The sequence below is a fragment of the Strix aluco genome, chromosome 5 (assembly GCF_031877795.1).
Source record: "Strix aluco isolate bStrAlu1 chromosome 5, bStrAlu1.hap1, whole genome shotgun sequence".
NCBI lineage: Eukaryota > Metazoa > Chordata > Aves > Strigiformes > Strigidae > Strix > Strix aluco.
Genome location: NC_133935.1, coordinates 73,155,972 through 73,183,335, shown reverse-complemented (window position 1 = coordinate 73,183,335; position 27,364 = coordinate 73,155,972). Strand labels below are relative to the sequence as shown.

General features: G+C 39.1%; 1 protein-coding gene across 1 annotated transcript; it reads left to right on the top strand.

The window, feature by feature from the left end:
- Positions 1-26,389, top strand: SLC26A4 (solute carrier family 26 member 4). The gene is made up of 20 exons (XM_074827778.1): positions 1-155; positions 645-784; positions 2,981-3,091; positions 4,648-4,838; positions 5,320-5,484; positions 8,034-8,186; positions 8,298-8,380; positions 9,298-9,445; positions 11,618-11,731; positions 12,504-12,581; positions 12,773-12,868; positions 14,335-14,441; positions 15,797-15,866; positions 16,193-16,285; positions 16,374-16,469; positions 18,265-18,495; positions 19,992-20,046; positions 20,376-20,521; positions 21,726-21,809; positions 23,442-26,389. Exons 1-20 carry the CDS (start codon positions 1-3, stop codon positions 23,463-23,465), a joined length of 2,340 nt encoding a protein of 779 aa, XP_074683879.1. The 3' UTR covers positions 23,466-26,389.
- The last annotated feature ends 975 nt before the right edge of the window (positions 26,390-27,364 follow it).

Sequence of the window (27,364 nt, the reverse complement as noted above, 5' to 3'; positions counted from 1 at the left end):
ATGGCAGCGGGCGAGCGGGCGGAGGAGCCGCTGGCGGAGCTCAGCCACTACGTGGTGGCGCGGCCCATCTACAGCGAGGCGGGCTTCCAGGAGGAGAACGAGCGGCGGCCGCCGCTGCCGCCCACGCTCCGCGAGCGGGCGCAGGCGGCCTGCAGGTGGGTGCCGGCGCCCGGCGGGGCTCCGCCAGCCGCGGGGCGCGCCGGGCCCGCGGGGCAGCGGTGAGGAGAGCGGGCGGGTGCCCCGGGAGCGGTAAGGAGAGCCGGGGGGTGCCCCGGCAGCGGTGAGGAGAGCGGGCGGGTACCGGGGCAGCGGTGAGGAGAGCGGGCAGGTGCCGGGGGACGCGCTGTCCCGGCGCCGATGAACTCCACTCGCCGAGGGGTGAAGTGGCCCAAACAACGCCGGTCTGTCGACAGACCGATCGTTGCTTCCCTTCGTGAAGAAGCGCGTGGACGCAGCTGCCCACAGGGTGCTTCCACGGGAGACAGCAGCACTTCTGCCACCACCACACCCCGTCCCTGTCTGGAAGACACGACCGTGCCCATCTCTGCCTCTTAAAATGGGCATCGCTTTCCTTCAGCTTGGGGTTGTTGGGGGCTTTCCAGTTGCAGCCCCATGGGGTATGTTCATCACTTGTTTTCTTGCAGATGTTCAAGAAAAAGGGCCTTTCAGATTGCCAAGTCCTTTCTGCCCATCCTGGAGTGGCTGCCCAACTACCGGGTGAAGGAGTGGCTGATCAGCGATGTCATCTCGGGGGTCAGCACCGGCCTCGTCGCCACCTTGCAAGGTAAAGCCGGGCACACCGGCCCTCCGCTCCCCAGGACGATTCTATAAGGGAGACGGCTGAACACAGGGATGTTATGCAGATTGAATTACAAATCTGAGACTTGTTATTTAATACTAGATATTAGATATTATTTTTCAATAAATAATTGATGGGTTTAATTTATTCTTTTTTTCTCTGCTTGGCTAGAAGATTTAAATTTCTTTTGATGTGCTATCAAGATGTATTTAACTTTTTTCCCAAGCCTTTTGCTCAAAGAGTATTCATTCTGATATTTAAAATTTTAATCACATTGCGATAGGCCATGTGGTCTTATTTCTCTTTCTTGGTTATCTGAGCCTACAGCTGTCCTGCAGCTGCCTACAAAAATCTAGTTATTGCCCCAAAATAATGCAAACTTGATATCTACTCTCCTTTAAAATTTGGCCCATAAGATTGTTCACATATCCGCAGAAAACAGCCTCCCAGGAGGTGGTGGCATATTCACATTTAAAAAATGGATACATTTGGTGAATGCTTACAGTTCATGGCTTGCAATATTAAGTGTTCCTTGTTTCCTTATTCCATTCATTAGGAAAGCATTCAGTAGGTGAACAAAGAGAAAAGTGGCAGGAATAAGAAGAAATTGATTAAAATAAGCTAGTTAAGGAAGGCTTAAAGGGCAGAACCATTCTGCCTGAGGCAGCTGATAAGGTTTGCTTTCAAAGACAAGACTAGCTATAACCCTGACACAAACCAGCACATTTTTCTTTCATCTCAGTAGTGTTCTTACACTATTTTCACAGTTTTTCTGGACTGGGGGAGATTAAACTAGCTGTGTCAACCCCTCATTTTCCCTCAGTAGAAATTGTTTGCACAAGGGGGCAAAGATTCATATTGGGAACAAAGAAAGCAGTTTACGCATTCCCAATTAGCCACAAGTATTCCCTACTGTCTGTTCCCTTGGAGCATGCTAGGGAGGCACAGCCTGGCAGAAAAAAAGCTTTACAAACTTCTGCCCCAGGCAGAGGGTGACCTGAGGAATGACAAGTGATTTGTCCGCAGCTCCGGCGGAGAGTCTGTGTCAGTGCTGGAAGATCTCTGCTGGAGGTAGCACCACAGTTACAGGACTTCTCTGCCTTTTTAAAACGAACTGGGCCAGATGGGCTTTTCAGATGACTTGTAACAGCTATTATGTTCTTACTGTAACCCCCTCATTTATTTTTTTACAGTGGGGCCTGATTTTCTCACAATTAAATTTCACTTGTAAAACTGGTTAGTGAAATACACTGTTTGGTCTCCCACCTATGTATTAAAAAAAAAAATTAAAAAACCCAAATTAGTGCAAATCTAAATCTAGCTGTAATTTTTAAAATATATAATAATTCTGAAAATCTAAATCATGCGATGTGGGGAAAATTGGACAAAATGTTTGCCAAAAAAGAGTCTTCTGTGATCTTGAAGTCCCTGCAGTCCCTAACTCCCAGCAACTGTGTGTGTTGCTTGCAGTCCTCCCACCAGTCACAGTAGTATGACCAGGACTTCAATTGTTTTGAGCTCTGAGAGGTTTTTGTGGTATCTTTGATCCCACTACACCCTGCAGTGGGAAGTAACAGGGATATGATACTGAAGGCAAATTTTTTCTTCTTTTTTTTTTTTTCATTGTTTGTTGGATTTGATGGCTTGAACGAGTATACAAAGGAACACGACGGTAAGGATCAAAACTCTCAAATTTATGTGTTTTACTTTTGGCTTTTAAGTTTATAAACTGATATTGAAAAAAAAAAAAAAAAGGCAACTTGATTTTCAGAGGGGCTGAACATACTGAAGCATATTTGTAGTGTAGTAATTCAGCCTGTGCTTGAAATTTCTGTCTATAACTAGAACACTTCACATATCCCTCTTTTCTCTCAAGGGGCAAACCATTTGCTCTTGCAACAGTGTTCCCCCACTCAAACTTCACATCTGAGACTGTGTTTTGTGCTACCTATACAAATATGGCAACATCTTTCAGTACTTACTCATCCAACTACATGTGGGATATACAATCATTTACAGTCATTGATACTCACATACGTGCCTGCAACTGATTTACAGACAAAACACATTCTAAATTGTGTCTGGGCAGAAGGAGTAAACCTTTCTGAAAGTCTATTCTAGACAAGATAGTAGTTTGTTGAGAGATTTTAAACCTGACATTTTGATAATCTATCATTTCAGGTTTGGCATATGCTTTGCTGGTTGCAGTTCCTGTTGGATATGGTCTCTATTCTGCCTTTTTTCCCATCCTGACATACTTTTTCCTGGGAACATCAAGGCACATCTCAGTTGGTAACTGCATGTTTTCAAGTTACAGTGAATTATCTGTTATGAAATGTTAACCCTTACTGTGGACATTCATATTTCATAAAAGATAACTACTTTCTGAACCAAATTGGTTGTGCTGAATATTAATATTGGTGGGTTTGAAGGACTTAAGGCTTATTTCTTCTCTGTACAGGCAACTGTGCATAATAGCTAACTTCAGTTTTGCCCGTGCATGCTTTTTGCGTGCATTTATGCTGAAGTTTAAAACTTGTCTTTGGCTATACTCTATGCAAGAAATTACAAGATCAAGGCCTTGGTAGGCAGTATGAACAGATATTTTTTCTATCAGCTAAAGCTCAAGATGGCTAAAACAGAGCTCTTTTAGTCTTCTCTACAAGCCTTCCTTGCTGCATCCTTTTTTGATCACTGTGGACAATATCATCTTCTTGCCTGTTGCGGAGACCCAGAACCTGTGTGTCCACTCCAGCCTCGCTCTAGGTCCTCACATCATGGCTATGGGTAAACCTTGTTGATACTTTCTGAATACTTTCTTGAAGTGTCAGTTCTCACATTTAAAATTCATGTTACAGCTTGGTCACTGAAGTTTCTTTTCCTTCATTCTAACAAAATACAGTCTTTCCTTGTTCATATCTACTAAGAATAGATTGTTTTCCCCTCCCAAAGCTTTGGCATGATATTACGCTTTTTCATCAACTTTCTTCTCTGCTGCATCAAATACTTCTGTATGTTTTCTCCACTTTGTTAGCCTCTTCCTACCCTACCTGTCAGCTCACATTTGCTATCCAGGTCTGAGCTGTAACCTCTACTTATGTTGACATTCCTACTTTCTACACTATCAAATGCTCCTTTTTATGCTTTCTCCAATACTCTTATTCATGAAGTGTCCTCTAAGGTATCTGTAAAATTAACTTATCCTTCTTTAGGGCATTTCATTACATTTTCCTTTTTCTGCGTAATTTTAGTAAATAACTGCAACAAATGTGATTACTTTTAGATTGTGTGTTGCTGACACAATGATCACTTACTCTCTCTGTATCTTGCCCAAAGTATAGTTTCAGTCATCTTTAGCCAATGTAATACCACACTACAGCCAAAAGATGTGGTCCTACCCCGTGGTGCATGTTCCTGCCACCACCATGGTGTGGGGATTCCTGACCGTGCACCTGTGTGGCAATCTGGATCAGCTGAAAGCTAACCATGACCCCCAAAAAATTTAAATGTTGCTCTCAGCTGGATCAGTGATCTGTTTTGTCTCATTGTGGTGCTGATACAAGGGAGATGGTTGGAACATGTTGCCCTTTTTGGCCTTGGTACAGTCCTGAATTGGTTTAAGCAAAGCACGAAACTGCACCTGTATGTAGAATGTAAGTTATTTGAGGAAGGAATTGTATCTTTGTGTCATGTTTGCAGTGCCTATGGCTCCTGGCCCCCTAATAGTACTAATGTACCCCAGTTAAAATATTAAATGGATTTTCTGATTTAGAGTTTGTTTGTCTAGTCTGATAAATGCTTCTTTTTGATATATATTAAACTTTATTGTGTTCTGTTTGTCATTACAGGTCCATTCCCTGTAGTCAGTTTGATGGTGGGATCTGTGGTATTGAGCATGGCCCCTGATGAGAATTTTCTCATAGATGGCAGTAATGCTACAGGGACTAATGGTACTGGGACACTGATAGACACTGAATCCAGAGATGCACAGAGAGTGCTGATTGCTAGTACCCTCACATTTCTGGTTGGAATTTTACAGGTAAAATAGTTGGCTTGAAGACACAAGTTGATAGCTTTAATTTTAATGGGAAAACATACAGCATGGAAATACCTACTAGGGCAGTAAGACATTTTCCTGTAGTGAAACACGAAAATGAAGGAAAGTCATCTCAAACTCTGAAGAGCTTTTGGGGGATTATTCTTCTTATCCTGGGCAGAGTCTGTGGCAGCTTGACTGAGAGCACAGGCAACAGAAGAATAGCCCTCTGATTGCAGACTGAGAGATCTGCATGAAACTAAGTGCTAATGGTGCATATCCTGGAGCATCCTTTCACACATTTCTTCAGGTCTCCTTTATTTCCTTGGATGGCATGATATTAAGCTGCACTAGGCTGCAATGGGGGAAGATGGTCCTAAGACTCTGTATCAACAAAGAGGAAAGAACAAAGCATAAGAAATCACCAAGTAAAGGTGTACCTTTTGATTGTTTAGCAAGCTGTTATTCTTCATGATTTTTCCAGGTAATATTTGGAGTCCTTCAGATTGGTTTCATTGTGAGGTACCTTGCAGATCCACTAGTTGGGGGATTCACAACTGCAGCTGCTTTTCAAGTGCTTGTGTCACAGTTGAAAATAGTCCTAAATGTTTCAACTAAAAACTATAATGGTGTCCTTTCCATAATATATGTAAGTATGCCCTTCTAATCTGTTTTGGTTTTATGCCAGATTTTATATAATTGTTTATCTTCTGCTTCCATTTCATACAGGAATGGTTTATGTATATGGTGGTTAAGTACAGAACATTCATTTAGTTCTCCTTCTCACGAAGATCTGCAGCTCTTCATTTATAGCGGTGGGGCTCTAAGCAGCTGCTTTCAGGGTTCCCCAGTCAGAAAGTCAAGTGGCCATCATGAAGTCCTTTTCAGGCAGAGCAGTTTTTCACATGAAGTTTAAACATAATTATCCAGCAAAACAATTCTTCTTCTCTAGGTTGTCACTTCTGGAGAGTACTTTCTGTTCCACCCCTTGCCTTCTGACTTATTGTGAAGGATGTTTCATCACTTCTTAACACTGTCAGGTCATCTCCCGAAGCTGACCAGTCCCAAGCCTTTTTACTCTTAAACCAGCAGGTCATTCTGGTAAGGGGCATCGTTCTCCATTCCACACTGTAGCCATACTTGTGAATACCTAAAGAAGGATGTGGATTCCCACCCTGCAGCCAGGTACCTACTGGTTAGCTAAGGTGAGGCTAAATGTTGCTGTCACAACTCCATTTGTTGATCTTAGAGAAAATGATCAAATGGAGAAATGTCTTGGCTGGATTACAGAAATACTGAATTTCTAGAGGTCTCATATTACGGAATAGTCTCCTTCCCCAGAAAAATTATTGAGAGTTTTGTCACGGACTTCAGCATGAGACTATTCAGGTTCATAGTATTTTAGATGTTCCATAGCACTTCACATTAGAATAACAGATTTCTAAAAGTGGCTGTTCTAGACAAGAAAATGTATTTACAGATTTTACATGCCAGTTCAGGCAACCAGACTAGCAAAAACACATCAGATGTCTAGATTAGCAATAATAGGATATGAATATAACTACAAACAGCAAGGTAAAATTTAGAAAAAAATCTGGTGGACTATTTAAAAAAAAAGTTATTATGTTATGGGCCTTTTCAGAACTGATGAAAACACTTTCCCTCAGAACAAGGAAAATTAGATGAGACAAAGTACTATCTAATAGACCTTAGAGCAGTCCTGGCAGGGTGATGGACTTGTTAATCCAGCAGGTTTTTCTATCACTATTTTTATGTTTATTGAAGGTTGGTACATTTAGTAGAAAGTATTTTTGAAAAGGAATTATATAGTTCTTCCAGCTCCTGCAAGCCTGAGTGGAATGCTGACTTCTAGGTTAAAGCTCAAAGCTTCTGTGTTCTTAGAGGTGAGCCAAGTCAATGTGTTTTCAGATGTGTGTAGAGCAGAGAAATTGTGATTTCTGGTCTGCTCAACCAGTGACTTGCTGTCTCAGCTTCAGCAAGTTTTGGACTTGCCTCAGAAGTGGTGCTTAACGAACTGTAACACTGAGCATCCAACATTAGCAGAATTCACAACCCAGAGCTAGGAAGTTACTGTTCCCCTGTGAAGTGCAGCTGTGCGAGAGATGGTCAGTAAGAATGAGATCCATGGTAAGCAGTACAACGGGCAAGAAATGGCTTCAGTCACCTGAAGAAAGGCATTTGATTCAGTGTATCAGGAAGGCTTCTTCTTTAGCTTAGAAAACATAGTGATTAAGCACTTACACATTTTATTTCAAAACCAGTCTTTTCAGAATGGTAGTAGTGGTACTGCAACCTTCCCCTTGCCTTTAAACTGACAGCTCAGTATCTGGGGAGCTAACCAGGATACAAGAAGTCTGTTTCTAACCTCTTTTCTACTAGATTGTTCTGTTAAAGCTGCTTCACTACGCATGGAATAATTAAATTTTCTTGGAGACAGGGAGCAAGTGAGAATTACCCTGATGCCTAGGAGGAGGACAGAGGAGTATTTGTAGGTTTTCTGTAATCAGCCCTTCATGTTTTCTCCATATACTTGTTTGCAATAAACAATAGGATCAACCAAGGGCATAGCAAGGGTAGAAAAGGGAGCTGTCTATTGCAGCCCAGTTGTGAGAATCCTCCAGTCAGGGACTGAACTCTGCTGGGAGGGTTAGTGTACCGTAAGGTGAAGTTTAGTGACTGCTTTTCCCAAGAGTAGGATTCTCCACAGCCTGGCAGGAACCTCATGTTCATGCTTATTCTCTGGATGTCAGCAGTGGAAATAGGAAACATGTAATCCCCAAACCATATTTACTGAGTATGTCATGAGCAGGAGTGTTGCTCATGGGTCTGCTAGCTGTCTTTTGAATAGAAAAATGAGGATCTCCCTTGCTATTCGGACAAAGTAAAGAAGCTATAGATCTTGCCTTCCTTGTTTCCAGAACAGATAGAGGTAAAACACAGGTAGGGGTTTAGCTCTTCTTACTTAGTATTAATTTCCTAAAAAGCAGAAGCCCCCTGTGTGGACAATTCCGATTCTGTAACACCTTGACAGTATGTTATCCTCAGGCTCCTCCAGGCCTGAACAAAGAAGTAACTTGGCCTCCTCCAAAACCCCATGCATCTAGATGTTCTCATGAGTATTTTCACATCCTTCCAGTGGACACGGGCATGTTTTATGTCATCATTTTTATTTTTCAGACTCTTATTGAAACATTTGAAAAAATTGGTACCACCAACATTGCAGATCTTATTGCTGGACTCCTCACCATTTTTGTCTGCATGGTAGTTAAAGAAATAAATGATCGGTTCAAACACAAGATACCTATACCTATACCAATAGAAGTTATTGTGGTAAGCAAAGGAGCATAACAAAAACTGATAACATATAAAATAGATGGGGCTAGCTGCAAGAAGACAAGAACCGTTTTTAAGTATTAAAACTGTTGTTTTATTTTATTACAGACAATAGTAGCCACTGGCATTTCATATGCTGCCAACTTGGAAAAAAAATACAATGCAGGCATTGTTAAGAGCATTCCAAGAGGGTGAGTGCCTTTGTTTTCTGGGAAATAGGTATTATTTTAGTTGGCTAAAAATGACAGTGGTAAGAGAAAAGACATAAGAGATATTGATAGCTGTAAGCTGGCTCTGTCAATTATGACACCTAAATATGTTGCCTAGCTTTCCTTCGTCTGTAAAATGGGCTTAGGAACATCTACCTGATTCAGTAAGTTCATCTGAGAACTAATTGCTTCATGCTCATGAAGTGAATATATGACTATGGAAAATGTAAAAAAAAAAAAAAAAAAAAAGGATTTTTAATAATGAAATTCTGCATAGATTTATTTTCTGTAGACCTGAATTATCCCACGGTGGTTCATATTCATGCCACAACTGTTATCCCAATCAATCTTGTCACTTCCATAGTCATAGGAGCAAGGATGTTGAGGATTACACTGGTAGAGACTTTCACTTGAAAGATTCAGAGCACTTCACAGTAGTAACCTTCACATTCCATTTGGTATTCAGGGCTTGATTAATTAAAATTTGTGGAAACACAGTAGGGGATAAAATGTTTTTGAGATCTTCTGAAGAAGTATGTTAACAATAGTATGAAGTGTCATTAACATATTTATGTAATTCATCATACTATTCAATACATCCTTTATTCAATGCTTCAAAAAATGTACTTTTTCACTTTGCTATCATAAGGCCAAATCTCAGTCATGCTGAGAACAATGGGCGCTTTGTTGCTGACTAATAGCATCAGGATTTGGGCTATGGTGAGCTAGATAAGCGTGTTCTGTATGTCAATGGGCTGTTTCCACCTTTTTATTAACTTGAAACATTACACTTCATATTATAAGCAACCTGTATGCCTCTGCCTCAAACTCCTTGACGATTCTAGTAAGAACAGAATTTGATCAAAGTTGATAATACTAATATATTTTCTAAATGCTAGATTTTTGCCTCCCGAACCTCCAGATGTCAGCCTGTTTTCCCAGATGATAGCAGCCTCCTTTTCCATTGCTATAGTTGCTTATGCTATTGCTGTATCTGTGGGAAAAGTATATGCAACCAAGTATGACTATGCTATTGATGGAAATCAGGTATGTATAACCAAAATACTTTATAAACATAGTGAATTTAAGTTCTGTTTCATGTTGACTTATGTAGCCAAATAAACATCATTCACAGTCATTTTTCAGACTAAAGCTGAAGTGTCACAGAAGAAATTCTTTCAACTATTGAAAAGAAATAGCTGAAATGGCCATATATTACCTAACAAATTCACCACATCGTATAGATGAGCCACACGTGCTCTGTCTTCAGTATGGGCTTTTCATACTAATTAATTCCTTCTGTATTGCTTTAGTGACTGCAGTAGCGCTGAAAAGGTAATTAAAGCTAAGCACTGTATACGGGAATTTTACATCAATATAAATATACTTGTAACTGTATAGGTAAGTCCTGCAGCTTCACAAAAGTAAATGCCTGCCAGCATATCAGCATCCTGGAATAACTGCACCAAATGGCTGAATTGGTTTAACCATTGGTTTCTAAAGGCATGTAGCTAGAATATTACATGAGCTATGCATTGAGAAGCTCTTAGATGATTCCTGCAGTTGTTCAGTGTCTTCATCAGGGGTTACGATGTGTCTTGCCCATGGGCGTGGGAAAAAAATGTCAGAAAGCTTCCTTGTCCTGCATATATGCTAATTTTTAATTTTATCTTTTGAACATATGGGAAAATACACTCGCTACAATAGATGAGCACTTTGTTAATGAGTCCTTTATTTTAGTACTAATGAATTACATAAAGTTTGATTTTGGAAACACTGTTTTGCAGTATGTAACAAAATTACACTTCTGAACATGCTGGTCACTTTAAAATACAGAAAAGTCATATCTGGTAACACTTTGATTTAAAGTTGCCTAAAATGCATTGACTTTCAGTTTAATAAATCTGAATGAATAATACATATTCCTGGAAGTGCTGTTTATGTTGTTCTTTTGTTGAATAGGCTTTTCTGCCAGCACTGGTATTCTTCAACAATACTAATTAAATATTGTAATATTGCTTTTATATAAATATAAAAGCAAAGTGCCTTCCTTTCAATACTATGCTATGAATTTTACACATAGCAAAGGTTAAATGCAGCTATGAATGATGGGCAAATAGTTTGCTTGAACTGGAGAAGTTAAAACAAGATCATAAAAGCAGGTAGTAAAATAATTTTGAAGGACGGGTTAATACTATTAAGACTTAAGAACACTAGGAGCTGTACTTCCAACATTTTCTTGTGGAGCACAGCTGTTACACAGGAATAGGCATGAATCATCTAGGCTTGTTCCGTTAAAGACTATGACTTCAAAACACTGCTCTTGTAGTTGGAGCTTAATGAAAAGCTTGCAGGAAATTTCATTTTGGAGAAAAGAAGGGAGAGAGTCAAAAATCAAATCTTAAATTATATTTTTAAAAATTTGCAGTGAGTGAAAAGCTCTTGTGACTGTGTCAGCTTGGTGAAAACAATGTTTCTGTCAATTATATGGGGTTGCAGGCAGCTCCCAAACGCCTCATTTCCCAGCAGAGGAATGGCCCAGATCCCAGGACATAAAGCTCCCAGGGTCCTTGTCACTTGAGCAGAACAACCAGCATCAGTAGGTGCCAGCATCTGTGACCCTGGGGTAAATCTATGAGAACGCTGCCTGGGACTCAGCATGAGTTCATTGGGATGTTCAGAGTGAAGAACTTCTGGCTCAACAAGCTAGAAGTTTTCAGTGAAACTGTTTTATTACAAAGTTCCTGATTAGTTCTACTAATAATACAATGCTTTGCATTAATTAAAGGCTTGTCTAAACTCAAGACTGTTGTACTGATTAAAATTGTTTGTTCAGCTGATGATACTTGGGAGTTAAATTTATAGTAGTCCCATGTCTTGATGCAATTATACCAGTGTAAATGTTAGAAATGTTAGGTGTGATAACATTGATGGAAATAAGCTTTAAAAGTCTTTATACTAAGATGAATATGTCCATGTCAGGGAGAGTCTGCCAGCTTCATTGTGTTGGTACAAACACAGGTAGTTACACTGGCACGAGAGGAATTTGTGTAAACATTTAACAGCTATTAGTATGAGCTATTAGAGTATGGATTAGTCCATACTATTAATATTATTGTGCTACCTGCTTTATAAATTACTGTAGAAGCCATTGTCATTCTTCATTGCAAAATTGTCCTCAGGCATCTGTATTTACAGCATCATCCAATTATCTTTCAGGAATTTATTGCCTTTGGGTTCAGCAACATTTTTTCAGGTGCCTTTTCTTGTTTTGTTGCAACTACTGCTCTTTCACGGACTGCAGTCCAAGAAAGTACTGGTGGAAAGACTCAGGTAATGACCTCTTCTTACTAGTACTGTGCATGGGTAAATTTAATCTTGTATAGGACACAGCTTTCACAATAGGATGAAAATTGTCCTAAAATGATTGTGTTACTGGGACGTGGAAAGCCACAGGTGTGTTAGCTGGCAGCTTGTGCTCTGGTAGTGAATCATTTCTGTAGTTCTGCCAGAAGAGGGCAATCATTCTACATAGCATGAGTTACATTAGGGGTCAGAAATCCTTCAAGCTTAATTCCCCAGAATTTCATTCCCAGTTAAGGGACTGAAAGAATTCAGGATGAGGGAGGAGATCCTCTTGCAGCTGCCTATGAGATATTTAAGCTCCCATGTGCTAGCCTGAGCAGTCCTGCTATTTGCCATTCATCATCTGCCCATGTGCCATCTTTCTCATGTTGAGTAAGCTATGCTGTTTTACAGTACAACACCTTTGCATTTTTTAACAGTGGAGAACAAGTTATCCAGCAGCCCCTTTTCTGGCTGACACACAGACTCTGCTCCTTTCATCTGTCTGTGCAACGTAACCACTCCAAGAGCTACTACCTTGCGTGCAGTTATTTACACTACCTGCTTAATTGAATTCCCTCTGTGTTAGCTGAAGCGTATGATTGCCCATGTACACCTAAACACAGTGGCATTTTGGCAAGTGTCCTTGTTCCTAAAGAAATGTAATGTGCAACTATTTGTACGTTTCTCTTTGTAATCCTAGAAACATAAGACAGAGTCTTAATAAGTCCATTTCCTATAAACACTTTGTTCTTCACAGGTTGCTGGTATAATCTCAGCTGGGATTGTTTTGATTTCCATTGTTGCCCTGGGGAAATTGCTAGAGCCCTTACAAAAGGTACCGTACTTGTCTCTGCAGCACAGCCACCGGCACCCACGAGATCCAAGTGCTCAACTTTGATGGGCAGGGTTAATAGCCCTGTTTAGATTATAGTGACTAGGCTCTGGTTTATGGTGTATAATGTTGAGCACTATCTTAATGTGCATCTTTGCTTCTGAGTAACGCTTTTTCATCGTTTTTCTTCACAGTCTGTGTTGGCAGCTGTAGTTATAGCTAACTTGAAAGGGATGTTCATGCAAGTGTTTGATGTTCCCCGTCTGTGGAGACAGAATAAAGTAGATGCTGTAAGCAACCTAATTTTTTTTTCTCTCCTGAATGTTTTTGTCTGTGGGATTTTTTTTTCTTTTAATGTGATCCAAGTTTCTCTTAAATACCACATAAAAAGAATTTTGTAGAGTTAACATCAGAAAACTTTTATGTGCATCCTCAAAATGCAAGTGCCATGAGGTCAGTTAAAAATTCCCTGGTTTAGAGTTTTACATAGTATTCTGCTTATCTTCTTTATTCCCTGCTTATCTTCTTTATTCCCTATACCCCACAGTAAGGGTGTCACTCAGGGTATTCCTGTGCATAGCAATTACCATAGTTTAGAGCAATCTTGTGTTGAGATGGCTTGAAAATCAGAATAAAGATGGCCTGTTGCCACCTTTACCATTCTGCTTTTATCTTTTGCACAGTTTAAATGGGCCAGAAAAGCTCATCTTTTCTTAATTCATGTACATATATTTATGACATTACTCATTAGCCTCCCATTTGCTTGGATAATCTCAGGTAGTCTTCAGAATATATGTTTTCTTGTTGTAGCAAGACTAATCCAAGCTAGAATGTGGATTCATTTGGCATGCTAAGGGATTTATGAACAGACTTTTCTTATTAACCACTATAACCATATCTTAGGCACTTACTTACATCTCCCACTGTGTTTTCTGTGGAATAGACCTTCAAGCGTGGCTGTTACAGCAGGAAAAGTTTGCACAGAAAGTATTTTCTCCATGCAGTCCTTACTGTGATTAGATTTTACAGTATGTGTCATTGGGCAGTACTTGCCTTAGGTAGATCTGAAATTATTTAGTCAATCACTTACTAGTTCTCTTTATAGGTAAAAGATCCCACTGACTTCAGTGAGAAGTGCGGGCACTCAGTTTTTGAAAGACTGGGTCCACTGGGTGTTCTGCCTGGGCAGTGGTGTAGGTAGGAACTGAGGAGCCCACTTCAGCTGTTCTGCCTGAATGTTCAGTGGAGACTTTAGAGAGTGCCATCAACTTGTTAATATGAAATACCTTTCTTTGCAAGAGTTCTGCTTCTTAAATATCACTGAGGAGTCCCCTTCCCTTTCTAACTGTCTATAGGTGGGACATCTTACAGTATTTTACATCTTGGGAAAATAAATTCTTTCCAATTTCTAAAGAAAGATTAACAAAGACTTCTACCATTAGAAAGAAAAAAATGCAATGGTTAACTGCATCTACTTTAATCTCACCAAAGTAACTATCCTTGAAAAATGCTGTTATGTTAAAAAAAACTTATTTCCTAAAAATCTAACTGTGCCTAACAAGATAGTGATGGATAGAAGCATCTTGGAGGAAGAGGAAGACTTCTGTATGGAAGTCAGCTAATTGCCAGTGTGCTATGATCGTTTCCAAAGTTAAATTCTTCTGCTACTCATATTGTTTGGTGTAGTGATTCTTTAGCATGACCAGGAGTTATATGTTATAATTAAGAGACTTTACATTTGTTATTTCCTCTCCAGATGATCTGGGTTTTTACATGTGTAGCATCCATCATTCTGGGGCTTGATTTGGGATTACTCGCTGGCCTTCTGTTTGGATTGCTGACAGTTGTGCTGAGAGTTCAGTTGTAAGTAACACAGGATCAGAAATAATTGTTAGTGTTATACCATGAAAAAGGAAGACAATATGCTGAAAAGCAAGATGTTTTGTGGCAGGAAATCTGCTTGGGTTTACAAAAATTTTGAAATGGAAAAAATCTGTTCTTTAGAACAAAACACTGTTTGTGTGCTATCATGTAATTACACTGATAAAAGAGAAGCTGCATTATTTTATCAGTATTTATTCTGTATGATGTTGGGTACTCTGGTGGTACTTAGCCATATGTTATTTATGCACCCACATAGCTGAGTTCTGGAAAGGGATAGGAACATTCCAGGTCAAATACAAAAAGATGTATGAATGGCTTCTCTAATTAATTGATCAGTGTAATAACTCTTAGCATGTAATACTACTACAGTATGTTGTGCATGCCAATAACCTTTTCACTTACTGCTTATACAAGACTAAGTGTATGCCTGTGAAAGAAGAGGAAGTATAAGACAAAATTTTGTGCTTGTGGCTGATTTATTGCTGCTCAAAGAACATATGGTAGTGGAATGGTGAGAAAAGGTGGCCTTGAAGAACCTTCTTTGGCCATCTTGTTACTTTTCATTTATCTCTTCTCTGAAAAAACAATGTAACTCCTTTCCTTCAGCCTGGAGTCCAGAGAGTATGGTTACTAGCAGTACCAAAGGAAAGTTGCACTGTCAGCAAATGCGTAAAAATAAAGCCTTGCAAAAGCTGTTACAGAATAGTAGATTATAAAAAAAGGAATTTGAAGAGCCTCAAAAAACATTACCAAATTCAACTCAGATATGTGAAATCAAATATAAAAGGGAGATGAGGCTTTTCAAACTTCAAAACAATTTGCTTCAACTGTTAAAAATATATCTGGAGACTGAAAAATATTTTGGTTTTGTTATTGACTGAAATGAAAATTAAAAGGATTGGACAAAAAGTTTTAAGTAATCTGAACAGAATGTTGATGTATTTTGTCAGTTGATTTGAAACGAAAAAGTGATCAATTTTTTTAGAGTAAAAAAATTGTTTTTTCATTCAAACCAAACTAATCTGCTTTTACAACATTTTTTGGGTTTGGGAAACAAAAGGAACAAGTTATTAATTCAGCTCTATGTAAAAATGGTGCAGTAAGTAGGCTGAGACCAAACTACCCTCTCTTTAAAAAAAACATTCACTACAAATCGGGAAAAGACCTTTGCACAGCAACACAAAACAGACACACTTTTGCAATGAAGTTGTTAGTTTGGCAGAAGAGAGCAGACTACAAGAGTCTATGACAGTTTGTGTGCAGCAATCCCTCCAGTCTGTGAATGCCTAAGTATGATGCTTACCTTCACTATCTTATCTTTTTGTTTCTGTTAGTCCTTCATGGGGTGGCTTTGGAAACATTCCTGGCACAGACATCTACAAGAAGGTCAAGGACTACAAAAATGTAAGTCATTGCTGAGTTGTTTCCCTTCAGTCTACAAACCAGTGTAAGACAAAGTTGTGCCTTGTGTATTGTGGACAATTTGAATTTGAAAGTGTAGTGCTCGAAGATAACAAGTTTCAGCATTAAATTCTTTATCTTGATCCAGATGGTTGGTCCATATTGCGTGCTGGGGCTGTAAGATTCTGAAAACTGAATCACCTCAATTATCAGCAGAGATACACCATTTTTTTTTTAATTAGATACATAGTTGAACTGTTGAAACAGTTAAATGGATTCTTAGCCAAAATATGGTGGTTGCTGCTTAACCTTATATTCTTTGGTGACAGGTTATAGAACCAGAAGGTGTGAAGATTCTCAAGTTTTCAAGTCCAATTTTTTATGCTAACATCGATGGACTGAAAAGCAGCCTCAAATCCACAGTAAGTGATATGTGATGGTTTTGACACTTAACTGTCTTTGAGATTTCCTCAGAATTAAAATTAAATTACTTTGATCCTTTTTCTGTAGGTGGGATTTGATGCAGTCAAAGTATATAATAAGAGACTCAAAGCACTGAGGAAGATACAAAAGCTAATCAAGAAGGGGAAATTAAAAGCTACTAAGGTAAACCAATTTTTTTCTTTCTCTTCTTTTTCAAAGGATTAATGTTAGAGCTTGTTACTTTAGCCTTAATTATGAGTTCTTCTGTACTCATCTTTAAAATAAAGATGGAAAAGTGTGACTTATTACTATGGCAGGAAATCTGGGTCCTGCAGGAGGCTTAGGAGAGCAGTACACCTATTGCCAAAGACCCCACAGATTCAGGCAGCTGTGACAGTCATAGAGTTAACAGGAGTGGAAACAAGAGATTCCCTGATCTTACCTCTACCCCTCACCACCTCAGATGGTCTCTGTGCAGTAGAAGTGCTGGCTCTTTCACGTGTACATTCTCCTATTATCCAGCTTCCTGTGCACAGGTGAGCTGTATCAGCTGGCTGGTAGACATAGCCTTCCACATCCTCTTTAAAGAAAGCAGCGTATGTTCCTCTGAGTATGGAATGTACATTTCAATAATTAAATGCTTACAGGAGTGGACAGGTACAGGCAACCCATTAAATCTCCAGAGCTGAAAGTTAGAAATGGGGTTTCTGCTGTCATTGCTCTCAGTGCAGGATGAAGTATTTCCTGTATATATTATAATTTATGATGCAGTTCAATGCTCAGTTATGTGACATTCCAGCTTTTGACCTAGTCATTTTACCATGTTATCATATACAATAAATCTAAGTCAAAGCTGAAAATACTGGTCTTAAATATCTCTTAGAAAAAAAGCTATTGAGGGAGGGAGTAGCTCTGAGGTGTTTATTTTTCTGGATAGTGGCCTTTTTGCAGGAAGATGCTCTTTTAACAAAGAAATAAAGAGGAAATGAAATATACTGCACAAAGAAGGAGGTAATTATGTGCTCTTTCTTTTTTTTCTTTAAAATCTTGGATACAGTATTGTCACCACAGACAGGGATCCTTGGCAGAATGACGATGGCACTAAATTGTAGTTACAATTGAAGTTTTATTTTTCTTAACAGGATTTTATGATTAGTATAGGACAGAATTTATTATTAGAATGGCATAGGATTTCTACAAACAGAATTGATGTAGCACAATTTGTAAGTAGCGTAATACAGAATTTATAAGACAATTTAACTTATAGTTTCTAATTACCTAGACCCTAACTTAACTTATGGTTTCTAATGATCTGGATCCTCTGTAGATCATGTCAGACCTTAATATGTGGTTTGATGTATCAATATAACAATCATAATCTAGACTCAAAAATCATATAAAAGAGGACAAGTCACTCAATCCTCAGAGGAAGCCGACGACAGTGGAGGCATCCCTGGCCATCGGAGGGTCACAGGTCTCACTGTCCAGCAGCAGTTCCAGTCCCAGTTCCGCACTTAGGACTTGTAACTGCTTGATTTTATGGACAGTGCTCTGTGCTGCGCACTGTTCTGTGACAGGGTCATCAACAACATCTGGTTGGCTGGGTGCCTGGGACCTTCAAGACCAGCAAGGAAGGGAGTAATCAGCCTGGCGCCCAGGAATCTTGAGGCTGGTGGGGAGGGGAAGAAGAAATCTGCTTGGTTTGTCTGCTTGGTTCGCAGGACCTTCAAGGCCTGAGAATGAGGGGAAAGGGAATGAATACGTGACCTGCTCAGTCACAGGGAATGGCTGCCGGCCTTATAAAATGGCATTAGTTATGCTGACCACATTACCAGGGGTCGAGAGCAGAGGGTACTGGTCACAAGTATTAGTCTTGTTCATTCCTGAAACAGAAATTACCACAGGGAAGTATTTCCTGTAGCTCCAGAAACTTTCTCCACGATTAAATGCTATATTCCTTATATTATTTGCACATTAGAATGGCATCATCAGTGAGCCTGGTATTAATAATGAGGCTTTTGAGACCGATGAAGAACCTGACGACAACGAAGATCTTCAAGTTCCCACCAAAGAAGTAGAGATCCAGGTGGACTGGAATTCAGAACTTCCAGTCAAAGTAAACATCCCCAAGGTGCCCATTCACAGTCTCATTCTTGATTTTGGAGCAGTAACCTTCTTGGATATTGTAGCTGTGAGATCAATAAAAACGGTAAGGGCATTTTTTTCTAGCGTTCCATGAAAATGAAACTAGTCAGTAGTATGTAAATCAAGAGCTGTTAGAGGAAGTTAATTTCTGAGTTTTTAAAAGTCTGTTGTTGAAAAGTACCTTTAAAATTTATACAGCAAGAGGTAGAATATTGGATTATGCATATTTTAGATGGGAAAAAAAATTTAAAAATACATTAAAAGAACAATATGAAGGTTGCATGGTCAAGTACTCTAAAATTAGAACTGCAAAATGTGGTTCCCTTGTATGCATATATTATGAAATGTTTTAGTTATATATTTTCTTTCCACATGCCTCCTGCTTTAATCTGGGCACAGGATGATGTTCTCTCAACACAGAGGTAGTAAAAATTTCATCTTACCATCACTTCAGTCTTTAGCCACGACATTTATTTATTCATTCCATATTATTTAAATTACGAAGGAAGAAAGAATGATTAATTTCTTTATAGGGTTTTCTGTGGTTTATATCAGAGTCCGTCATCAACATTCATTAATTCATCTTCAAACATCACACTATGTAATAAGAAGATAATATTTCTAGTTTAGGGAGAGGGAAATGAGGTGAAGAGACTAAAGTCAAGTATTTCCATTTTTTTTCAGTACCCCGTTATAAGTGTGTAGGACCAGACTGTTCAGTCTTTAGTCTTTTATGATACTTCATATGTTCAGATTGCTGCTTTCACTAACTTCATTTTGCAGTTGGGATTGCTTAGCCTATCTACAAACCGCATCTAAGATGACCAGGACTCTAGTTTATCAACGAACAGAAGGGGGTGGAATTAGCAATCACCTCTGAAGATACTATTCCAAGAGACTTGCCTGCCACCAGGGAGCCAGGGGTAGAATCCAGTCTCCCACCTTTTAACCAACTGAAATACAAGAATGCCGTGTGCCTTGCTTCAGCCTTCTGCCTAGTTCGATTCAGTTCCGGCTTCTGACACAAAAGAGATATGGGGTGCACAGACATGACTCTTTCCTTCCACATGCAGCTTTTTCATACAAGAACAGATCCATCTGGTGCACTGCATGAGGGAAAAATCTGTGTAAAAAAATGTGCACGTGCCAATGGAAGATTGTATCGTATCACACATACATGGGGAGAAATAAAGGTTGCTCAGGCCCATGTGGTTCTCACTTGAAGAGTCATGATTATTCATGTTATGAGAACAGAATGAGAACCTTAACAGACAGCAATGTATGTATGTGTAAAATTGATAGCTCCACTTACATAGTCAAAGATAGGCCACTTCAGCAACCAGGTACTTAACTACCGGATCTTTAAGTGTAGCAAAGTATAGCAGTTCCTTATTTATGATGAATGAACAAAACATACAATTTGGAATGAAGATGGTCAGAAACAAATGAAGTGTGTGTGTGTGCCTATACATTACATATATAGACATATATACTTACATGTATTTTCTCATTACAGACTCAATTTATTTATGTCCTTGTTGCAAATTTTTATTTTTTTAGATAATTAGAGAGTTTGAGAGAATCGATGTGAGAGTATACTTTGCTTCATATCAAGGTAAACATCCAAATATTTCTAGTACCACCCATGCAAAGAATAAAATGAAGATGAGAAGGGATGAGAACGGATCTCTAGATGTGTCTGTGGGAGCATTTGTTCTAATAAAAATGTGAATTGTCACACTGATAAACATGGTGGGCTGTGGTGGGACACAAAGAATGGTGGGGTTTAAAGGAAATATGGAAAGTAAAACTCAAGACAAAGCTATGATTGATTGATTGATTGATTCGGCTGTACATTTGATTTCTGATAGTTGCAACCATGTATATTGACATTTATTTCTTAAATTATTTCAAATTGTATTAACCTGTTATGACTTGATTCAGACAACCTTATATCTCAACTGGAACGGAGTGCCTTCTTTGATGATATTGTCAGAAAAGACATATTCTTTTTGACTGTCCATGATGCTGTGCTCTACATAAGGAATCAAATGACATACAGTGACAACCAGGATCCCATCTTTGAGAAGGTAAGGATATCCAGTAGTATGTTTCCCCTCCTTCTATCATCTAGCATGGATTCTTGCAATTTCCATTACAGCATGGCACATTCAGAAACTAGACATAGAGCTGTAGTACAAATAAAGTGAGAATCTAGTAAATTGGACAGCTTATGTAGTACATGAATATTTTGCTAGATCAAAGGAAGGGTCTGTCAACCCCAGGATTTTGTTAGTGAAAAGAACACGAGAAACAGGATATATGGAGAACAGTTCATCCTAAGACACATTTTCTAGTTTCTGACAACTGGCAGCTTAAGAAGTTCCTCAGGTGGAGGTTGCATTTGGACCATTATCCTTGTCACATCTGGAGTTTTCTTCAATTGTTTGTCATATTCCTTTTGGAACCCCCATTACACATTTTAGCTTGACATCAGCCTGTGGCAATGGGTTCTATAATTTTAAATGTGGTCTATGACAAATATTTAATTTGTTTTAATCCTGTTAGATTTCTGGATTGTTATCTGCAATGAATAATCATTCTATTCCCTTCTTCCTTTCCCAACACTATTAATAATTTCAGACACCTCTGATCAAAGCTGAAGAGTCCCATTCTACTTGGTGTGAGTGTGCATGGAAGCTATTTCACGCTCGTGTTCATTCCTACTGCCCTTCTCTGTGCATTTCCTAGTTGTGTTCTGCATTTTTTGAGATAACCAGCACACTCTGTAGTGTTCAAAGATGTGGGCCCACATTAGAAAAATGGCCTTATAATTTTCTCCTGTCTTTTCACCACAATTCCTTTCCTAGCAATTGCCATTATAGTATTATGAATAAAAAGTAATTAAAATTAATATTACTGTTAAATTACTAGGATGGAGCCCTTATTTTTTTGATAATGTTTGTTTACTACCCAGGATCTTGAAGTTTTGTCCTGTCTTATAGTAGAGATTAACATTTTGACAAAGCCATACAAAAGCAGTTTAGAAATCAATTCTGCTTTTGTTATTTTTACAAAGCCATAACTAGTCATACAAGGAGAGGCAGCACCAAAAGCTTTCCAACATGTAAGTTTCTCTCAGCTGAACTAAAGCAACAGCTTTGTCAAGGAACAGTAAACAACAGACTCTTGTGAGCTGTGGAAGTAACATTAAGGTAGTTCAGAGTAATAAATCAACTTCAATGATATGGACAATGCATAACTCATCATGTTTCTTAATTTCTTCCTACCAAGATTTCACTCATGCAGGAGTCTAAAGAACCCATAGAATTCACAGAAACAAGCCGTCCTGATGATGAACTTGATGTTCAGGAAGAGGTATGCACTTTGGAACCAAATGTGCCTATTACTTATAGAATACTGCTGGCTTTATTCCTTTGCCTGTAGCACTGAGTCATGCTGTGAGAGTATGGCAGATGAACTGAGCCCCTAACAGTTTCCTCCTCCATAAGTTAATACTCTCCTTGGGCCTGGATGTCAGTGCTTAGTGGAGAAAGTCAAGGTCTTCTTGAGATGTAGTAGATTGTATGTGCGCAAGCATCTCCTGATCCCTGTTGCTTTAGGACTACTTTTGCCTTACACAGGCATGACTTAGGTGCCTAAGAAAAGACTTGGTAAGGCTTGAGGCACCTGAGTCCAAAATGATGGTTAACTTTCCCCCTTCATTCTTCCTTTTAACACAGCAGGCATCTTCTTGCACGATATAAACATTTTACAGGAAGCTGCAGCAAAGCAGTGTACTGAACAGAACTAACATGCAGCAACACAAGTCCATTAAAGCAATACCATAGTATTTTGTATTTACCGAATACTGCCAGAAAAGAAAGTAGCACTTACTGCTTAAATAACAGTGCAGCACACAGGTCACTTATTCAGAAACTAGGAGATTGGGCTAAATGCCCTTTTATTGCCTGAGATGAATTAAACTAGTGATGCATCAATACCTTGGAAGTATTATAACACTCCATGTAGGTAAAGGCATGATTATTATGTGTCCTTCCTGTTGTGTTACTAGTCAGAAGTCTGTTGATTTCCTGCCTAAAATGGGGTAGTGCCCTGTGCTTGGCCTCTCTGCTCCAGCCACAGGAATGCTGTGACCCTTCTCTCTGTGCTCTAGCGAAATGCTGCAGCAGGGTTGCTGTGCCTGTGGGACGTAGAGGTCCCTGGAGGAAAGTGGGTAAGAGGAGGTTGTGGCTGGGTAGAGATTCTCGGCATCACCCTGCATTGTAGTTTCTACCACAGCGTGAAGTCCTGTAGGAAGAGGTAAGGTCAGCTTGGAAGGCAGGTTGGCGAGAGGAGAAACTGAGACTCTAAGCAAAATCCTCTGGAACTTCACCAGGGCTTGGTCAGTAGATTGTGATACTTGGTACTCCTCAGTCACCCCCTCCTTTTCCAGTTGGTATCAATATTGCAAGAGACCCAAATACTATTCTTTATCACTAATATGGGGAGAAGCATTTTCCACTCCTCTGTAAGTCACAGTGTAAAAAGGAATGAAGGATTAAAAAAGCTACAAAGACACCATGGTCCTGTAACAAACATTTGGGAATAGCAAGCCAAAAAGACTTGAATTCTGATTTCTAGTCACAGGATTGCTTAGATATTTATATTATTGTCATTAAATAAGAAAAGCAGCCAGACACAGAACTACCAATCTAAGGTCAAAGAGTGTTCTGAGAGGTTTCTGTCCTCCACCTTTATAGCCACATTTTGAAGGTGAGAGCTAGTAACCTTCAGACCTGCAGCTTCCTGACTGAATTGTCCAATGCAGACACAAGTCAGAGGGACGTTGCCTCAGAACAGTTTCTTTCTCTGTACTTTCACTGAGGCCAGGTTGAACTTGGTAATTTTTAGTTAACACATACACAGACATTTTATTTTTCCAAGTGGTGTGTACTCAGAACTAACCATGGACTGTTTCTCTCCACCTTTTAAAAACCATTTCACTAGGCTATGCGCAGACTTGCTTCATGAAGATAGACTGCTGGTACTGTCCTACTTGTGAACTCACAGCAATATTATGCACCGGTACTATATAAGCATTTTCTGCAATGAAACCAATCTTTGCACTTGAAGAAAACCCTGATTGTTTGTCTGAATGATACAGATCTCTAGAAATCTCCAAATTTTAGCTAATGTTATCCCGGAAATATTCTGAACCTTGATTCAACAAGCACTTTCCGATGTGATATATTGATTAAAAAAATCAGAAGACTATTATGAAAGATCTACTCAGTTTTGGGACTGAGTAGGCAGAAGTAAGGCAGAAGTGCATTACACTGTTTTATCAGTGTGTACAGGATGAAAAACTGTTTTGTTGTCTGCCCAGGAGAGTTGAAGAGACCAAAACCTTTGGATGGCAAGCTTTTTTTTTTTTTTTTTTTTTCTGTATTTGTACAGTGCCTAGTGAGAGGGAAGGAGTTGTAGCCAGCCAAGGCTTTGCAATTCTAGAACATTAGTGTGAGCATATGTGCTGACAAGTCTTGAAAAAGGTATCGCGATTGTTTTTTCCAAGCAATTCCTTAAACTGCTGCAGGTTGTTAGATAACTGAAATGGGTGACAGGTGATACAGTCACATGAACAGAAAATGGCACTGAACTACTATAAAACTTCAAATAGTGTAAGTTTCAATAGAAAAAAACTCTTCAATGTGGGTTCATGAGTTCTCTATTAATCCCATTGTACCAAATCATGCACTACTATTAATGATTGTCCTTAAAATGAAGTATACACAGATTATTTTGGCTAGGTTACATACCTTTGATCAAGAGGCAGAACATGACATAAATTAGATTAACAAAAACCTTAGTCCCCAAGTACTTAATGGAATCCATAGAACAGGCTGCAACTGAGTGCAAGTAAGAAAGTCAGAATGTAACCTAGTATAGAGGTTTGGGTTTTTTTAAAATGGAATATAGGAGTTTATTTAGTTTAATGAATAGTTATATTTTTATAATAGCATAATTTTTCTTTTAATATTCTACATCAAACTGCTGCTGTTCTTTTACATTTGACAGTCCATAATGCACAAGTGCAATAATTTACAAAAGATAAAGGGTTTGACCTGCAAAACTTTAATCCTTACTTTAGGACTATATAAAATAGGTATACAGGAGAACAATGTTCTTACTTTCAATGAAGAAGAAATGTGTTTTGATGGCAAGCAGACTGCTACCTTAAATATTTTAGCACTACATTATTTTTTTAAATGGAAAAAAAAAACTTGCATGGCGAGGGAACAGGTAATAAAGAAGTGTAAGAAATGTCCAGGTATAAAATCCCTTTAAGTTTCACAATGTGGGCTAATTAGCTTCAGTATGTTCACATATTTAAGTCTCCTTATTTGATTATGTCAGAGAAATTTTCCTATATCACACAGCACAGAGAAGATTTTCGCTGCATGTTAGCAGAAAATCTCAGGTGAAAAGCTAAGCACTAAATAAATTATTTTGTCCTAAGGACCTGAGTGAACTCCATCAAAATCAGTGAAAAAAATCCTATAACCTTCAGTCAATTGGACTTACACAGTAGGTAACAGCATCAGACTGACATCTTTATTCTCTAATTAAGGTAAAAACTTTAGCCCTCGTGACAGTCAGTGAAGTTTCTCATTTCAAATGCAATACAGGCTTGAACCTAGACAATATTGCTGTTCCAGTCCAAGTCAACAAACCACAGGTTTGTATTTACAAATAGACATACGCCACTTGTCTGTCAGGCTGGCATCTCCACAAGCTGAGAATTAGGCATGTGTTTAAGAGGCAAATCAGACTGATCTGCACCTCCTCTGATGGAAGTATTAATTTCTATTTACACTAATGCTTAGCCTCAGGCTGTGATTTGACAAGTCATACTTTTAGCACTACCTGTCCTCATTCTCTGCCCTTCCATTCACCAGCCTAACGCAAGAGGTTGGCACTTCTGCCCACATTACTGACAAAACTTTCCTATAAGGCCATGCCCCCAACTTACATTAACCCAAATATCAGCCACTGTTGGCAGCACATGGTGGTGAAGGACAAGGCCAGTAACATGTTTCTCAGAGGCTGTATTGCTTTTTTAAAGTGGATGTACATTTTATGTAAAAAGTAAAAGTAAAATATTCTGCCTGGGACTGATAAGTGAGCTTTCAGCTCATTTTTACACAGAACACATACTATAGAGAAGATGGTATAAAAAATTATAGCAGTGGATTTTTTTTCCTCAAGAGAGCATCTGCACTGTGAGGTTTGAGTATAGATTCTTACTTGACAGAAATGTGGGCTTACATTATTTTTTGAACCTTTTCCAGTTCTTGTCCATAAAGGTATTTAGAAAAAAGCAATTAAATATTCAACAGTCTTTCAGTTTCCTTTCCAAATATGACATTTCAGCTGGAATTAATTGTGATAAAATATGATGCAATGCACTTATTCTTGGCCTACATATTTCTTCAAGGCATGGTTGTATTTGATTTAACTGGCACAAAATATTCAACTTTTCCTGAAAAATAGCATTTCACACAGAGCCTACAGCTACACAGAACAGTAAGCTGTAATATGCAGAAGGCATTCAAATATCTTTCTTGGTGGATCAGGGGTATGTGCTTCTTATTTTTCTATCTATGTATCCATCAAAATGAAGGATACCAAAATAATGGATTTTGCAATAAAGCTAAAATGCTATACAATTCTGTATTAATTCAAACATCCATAAGTAACGCAACTAGACGTGCTTATCTTTTTTCAGTAGAATGAAGAAGTGATATTTTTGTATGCATTTTGAGTATTACTATTCTGTCTTTGCATGTCAGGTATTAAATTTGGAGATATATTTTAAGTTTTTTACCCTTTTAAAAAGCTGCATTTTAAAAGTAATTGTATTCATTAACTAGAAAATAAAGTTGTGCATACTGAAAGCGTGTTCCATGCATCTGCATGTTTGGGGTTTTTTTAAGTCTTCTCTTTGTGAATTCTTGTTATGGGGAAAGAAAGCGTATTATGCCGGGATCAGTGTCACACTTCCCTTGGGTCTCCCTTTTGAGGAACAACAAACGCAGAAGGGAAGACCTGTTCTCTCTGCCTTGTGGGGGTAAGACAAGAAGCATTAGGCTTAAATGGCAGCTTTACATGTAAAAGCTGTAAAGTTAATGAGAGTGTGGTGGTGCAATTCTTCCTCTCCCTGCTCCTCCGTGGGCCATTCGGTGCTTGGTGTGATTCCAGCCCCCTCCTGGAGCACATACAACATTAAGTACCGCAAATGGCAGTGAAGGGAGCGTTCAGGGAACGGTCTTAACAGCCCGTCACCTCCTACCAGTCTGGTACACCTGTACTTGGGAGGTAGTGGAGGGAGAACGACAGCAGAATCACACACCCATCAAGTTCTTGTGCAACTGGCAGAAGACACCAGAATACTTCATTGTTCGAGCTGGGCCTGAGTGACGAAAATCAGTTATCTTGGACCCTATAACCAGCGAGCCCAAGTGAGACCCTCTGAGCTCTCCTAGACCGCACCGGGCTGTGATCAGCATCTCCCCTCAGCTGGGAACCTCTCGGCTACCAAAACCCTTAAGGTACCGCCTGCCGTTAGAGCCGGCAGGAGCCCAGGGCCAAATCAATCAATTTGAGTCTCCATCACCTGCTGAGGAATGCCGATGCCCTGTATTTACTCTGAACTCGAGAGGAGGGAAATTTTAACTTTGAGCTAGCTTCTCTTTCACCCACTCTCTCTCAGCTTACCAACGTGTTTGGGTATACACAGTTATTTTCACAAGTGTGGGGACATACTTATTCCACTGGATCCAAATACTTTTGTCTGTGTGTTTGTACGTCTTGTGTTTGTGAATGTGCATGTATATATCTATAGATTTAAGGTACCATATAGTAAGTTAGTG

Coding starts and splice junctions, on each gene's coding strand:
- SLC26A4 (XM_074827778.1), top strand. CDS start 1: ATGGCAGCGGGCGAGCGGGCGGAGGAGCCGCTGGCGGAGCTCAGCCAC. Junction 20,047..20,375: donor ATACTTTGCTTCATATCAAG/GTAAACATCCAA, acceptor GACTTGATTCAG/ACAACCTTATATCTCAACTG. Junction 21,810..23,441: donor AACTTGATGTTCAGGAAGAG/GTATGCACTTTG, acceptor CCATTTCACTAG/GCTATGCGCAGACTTGCTTC.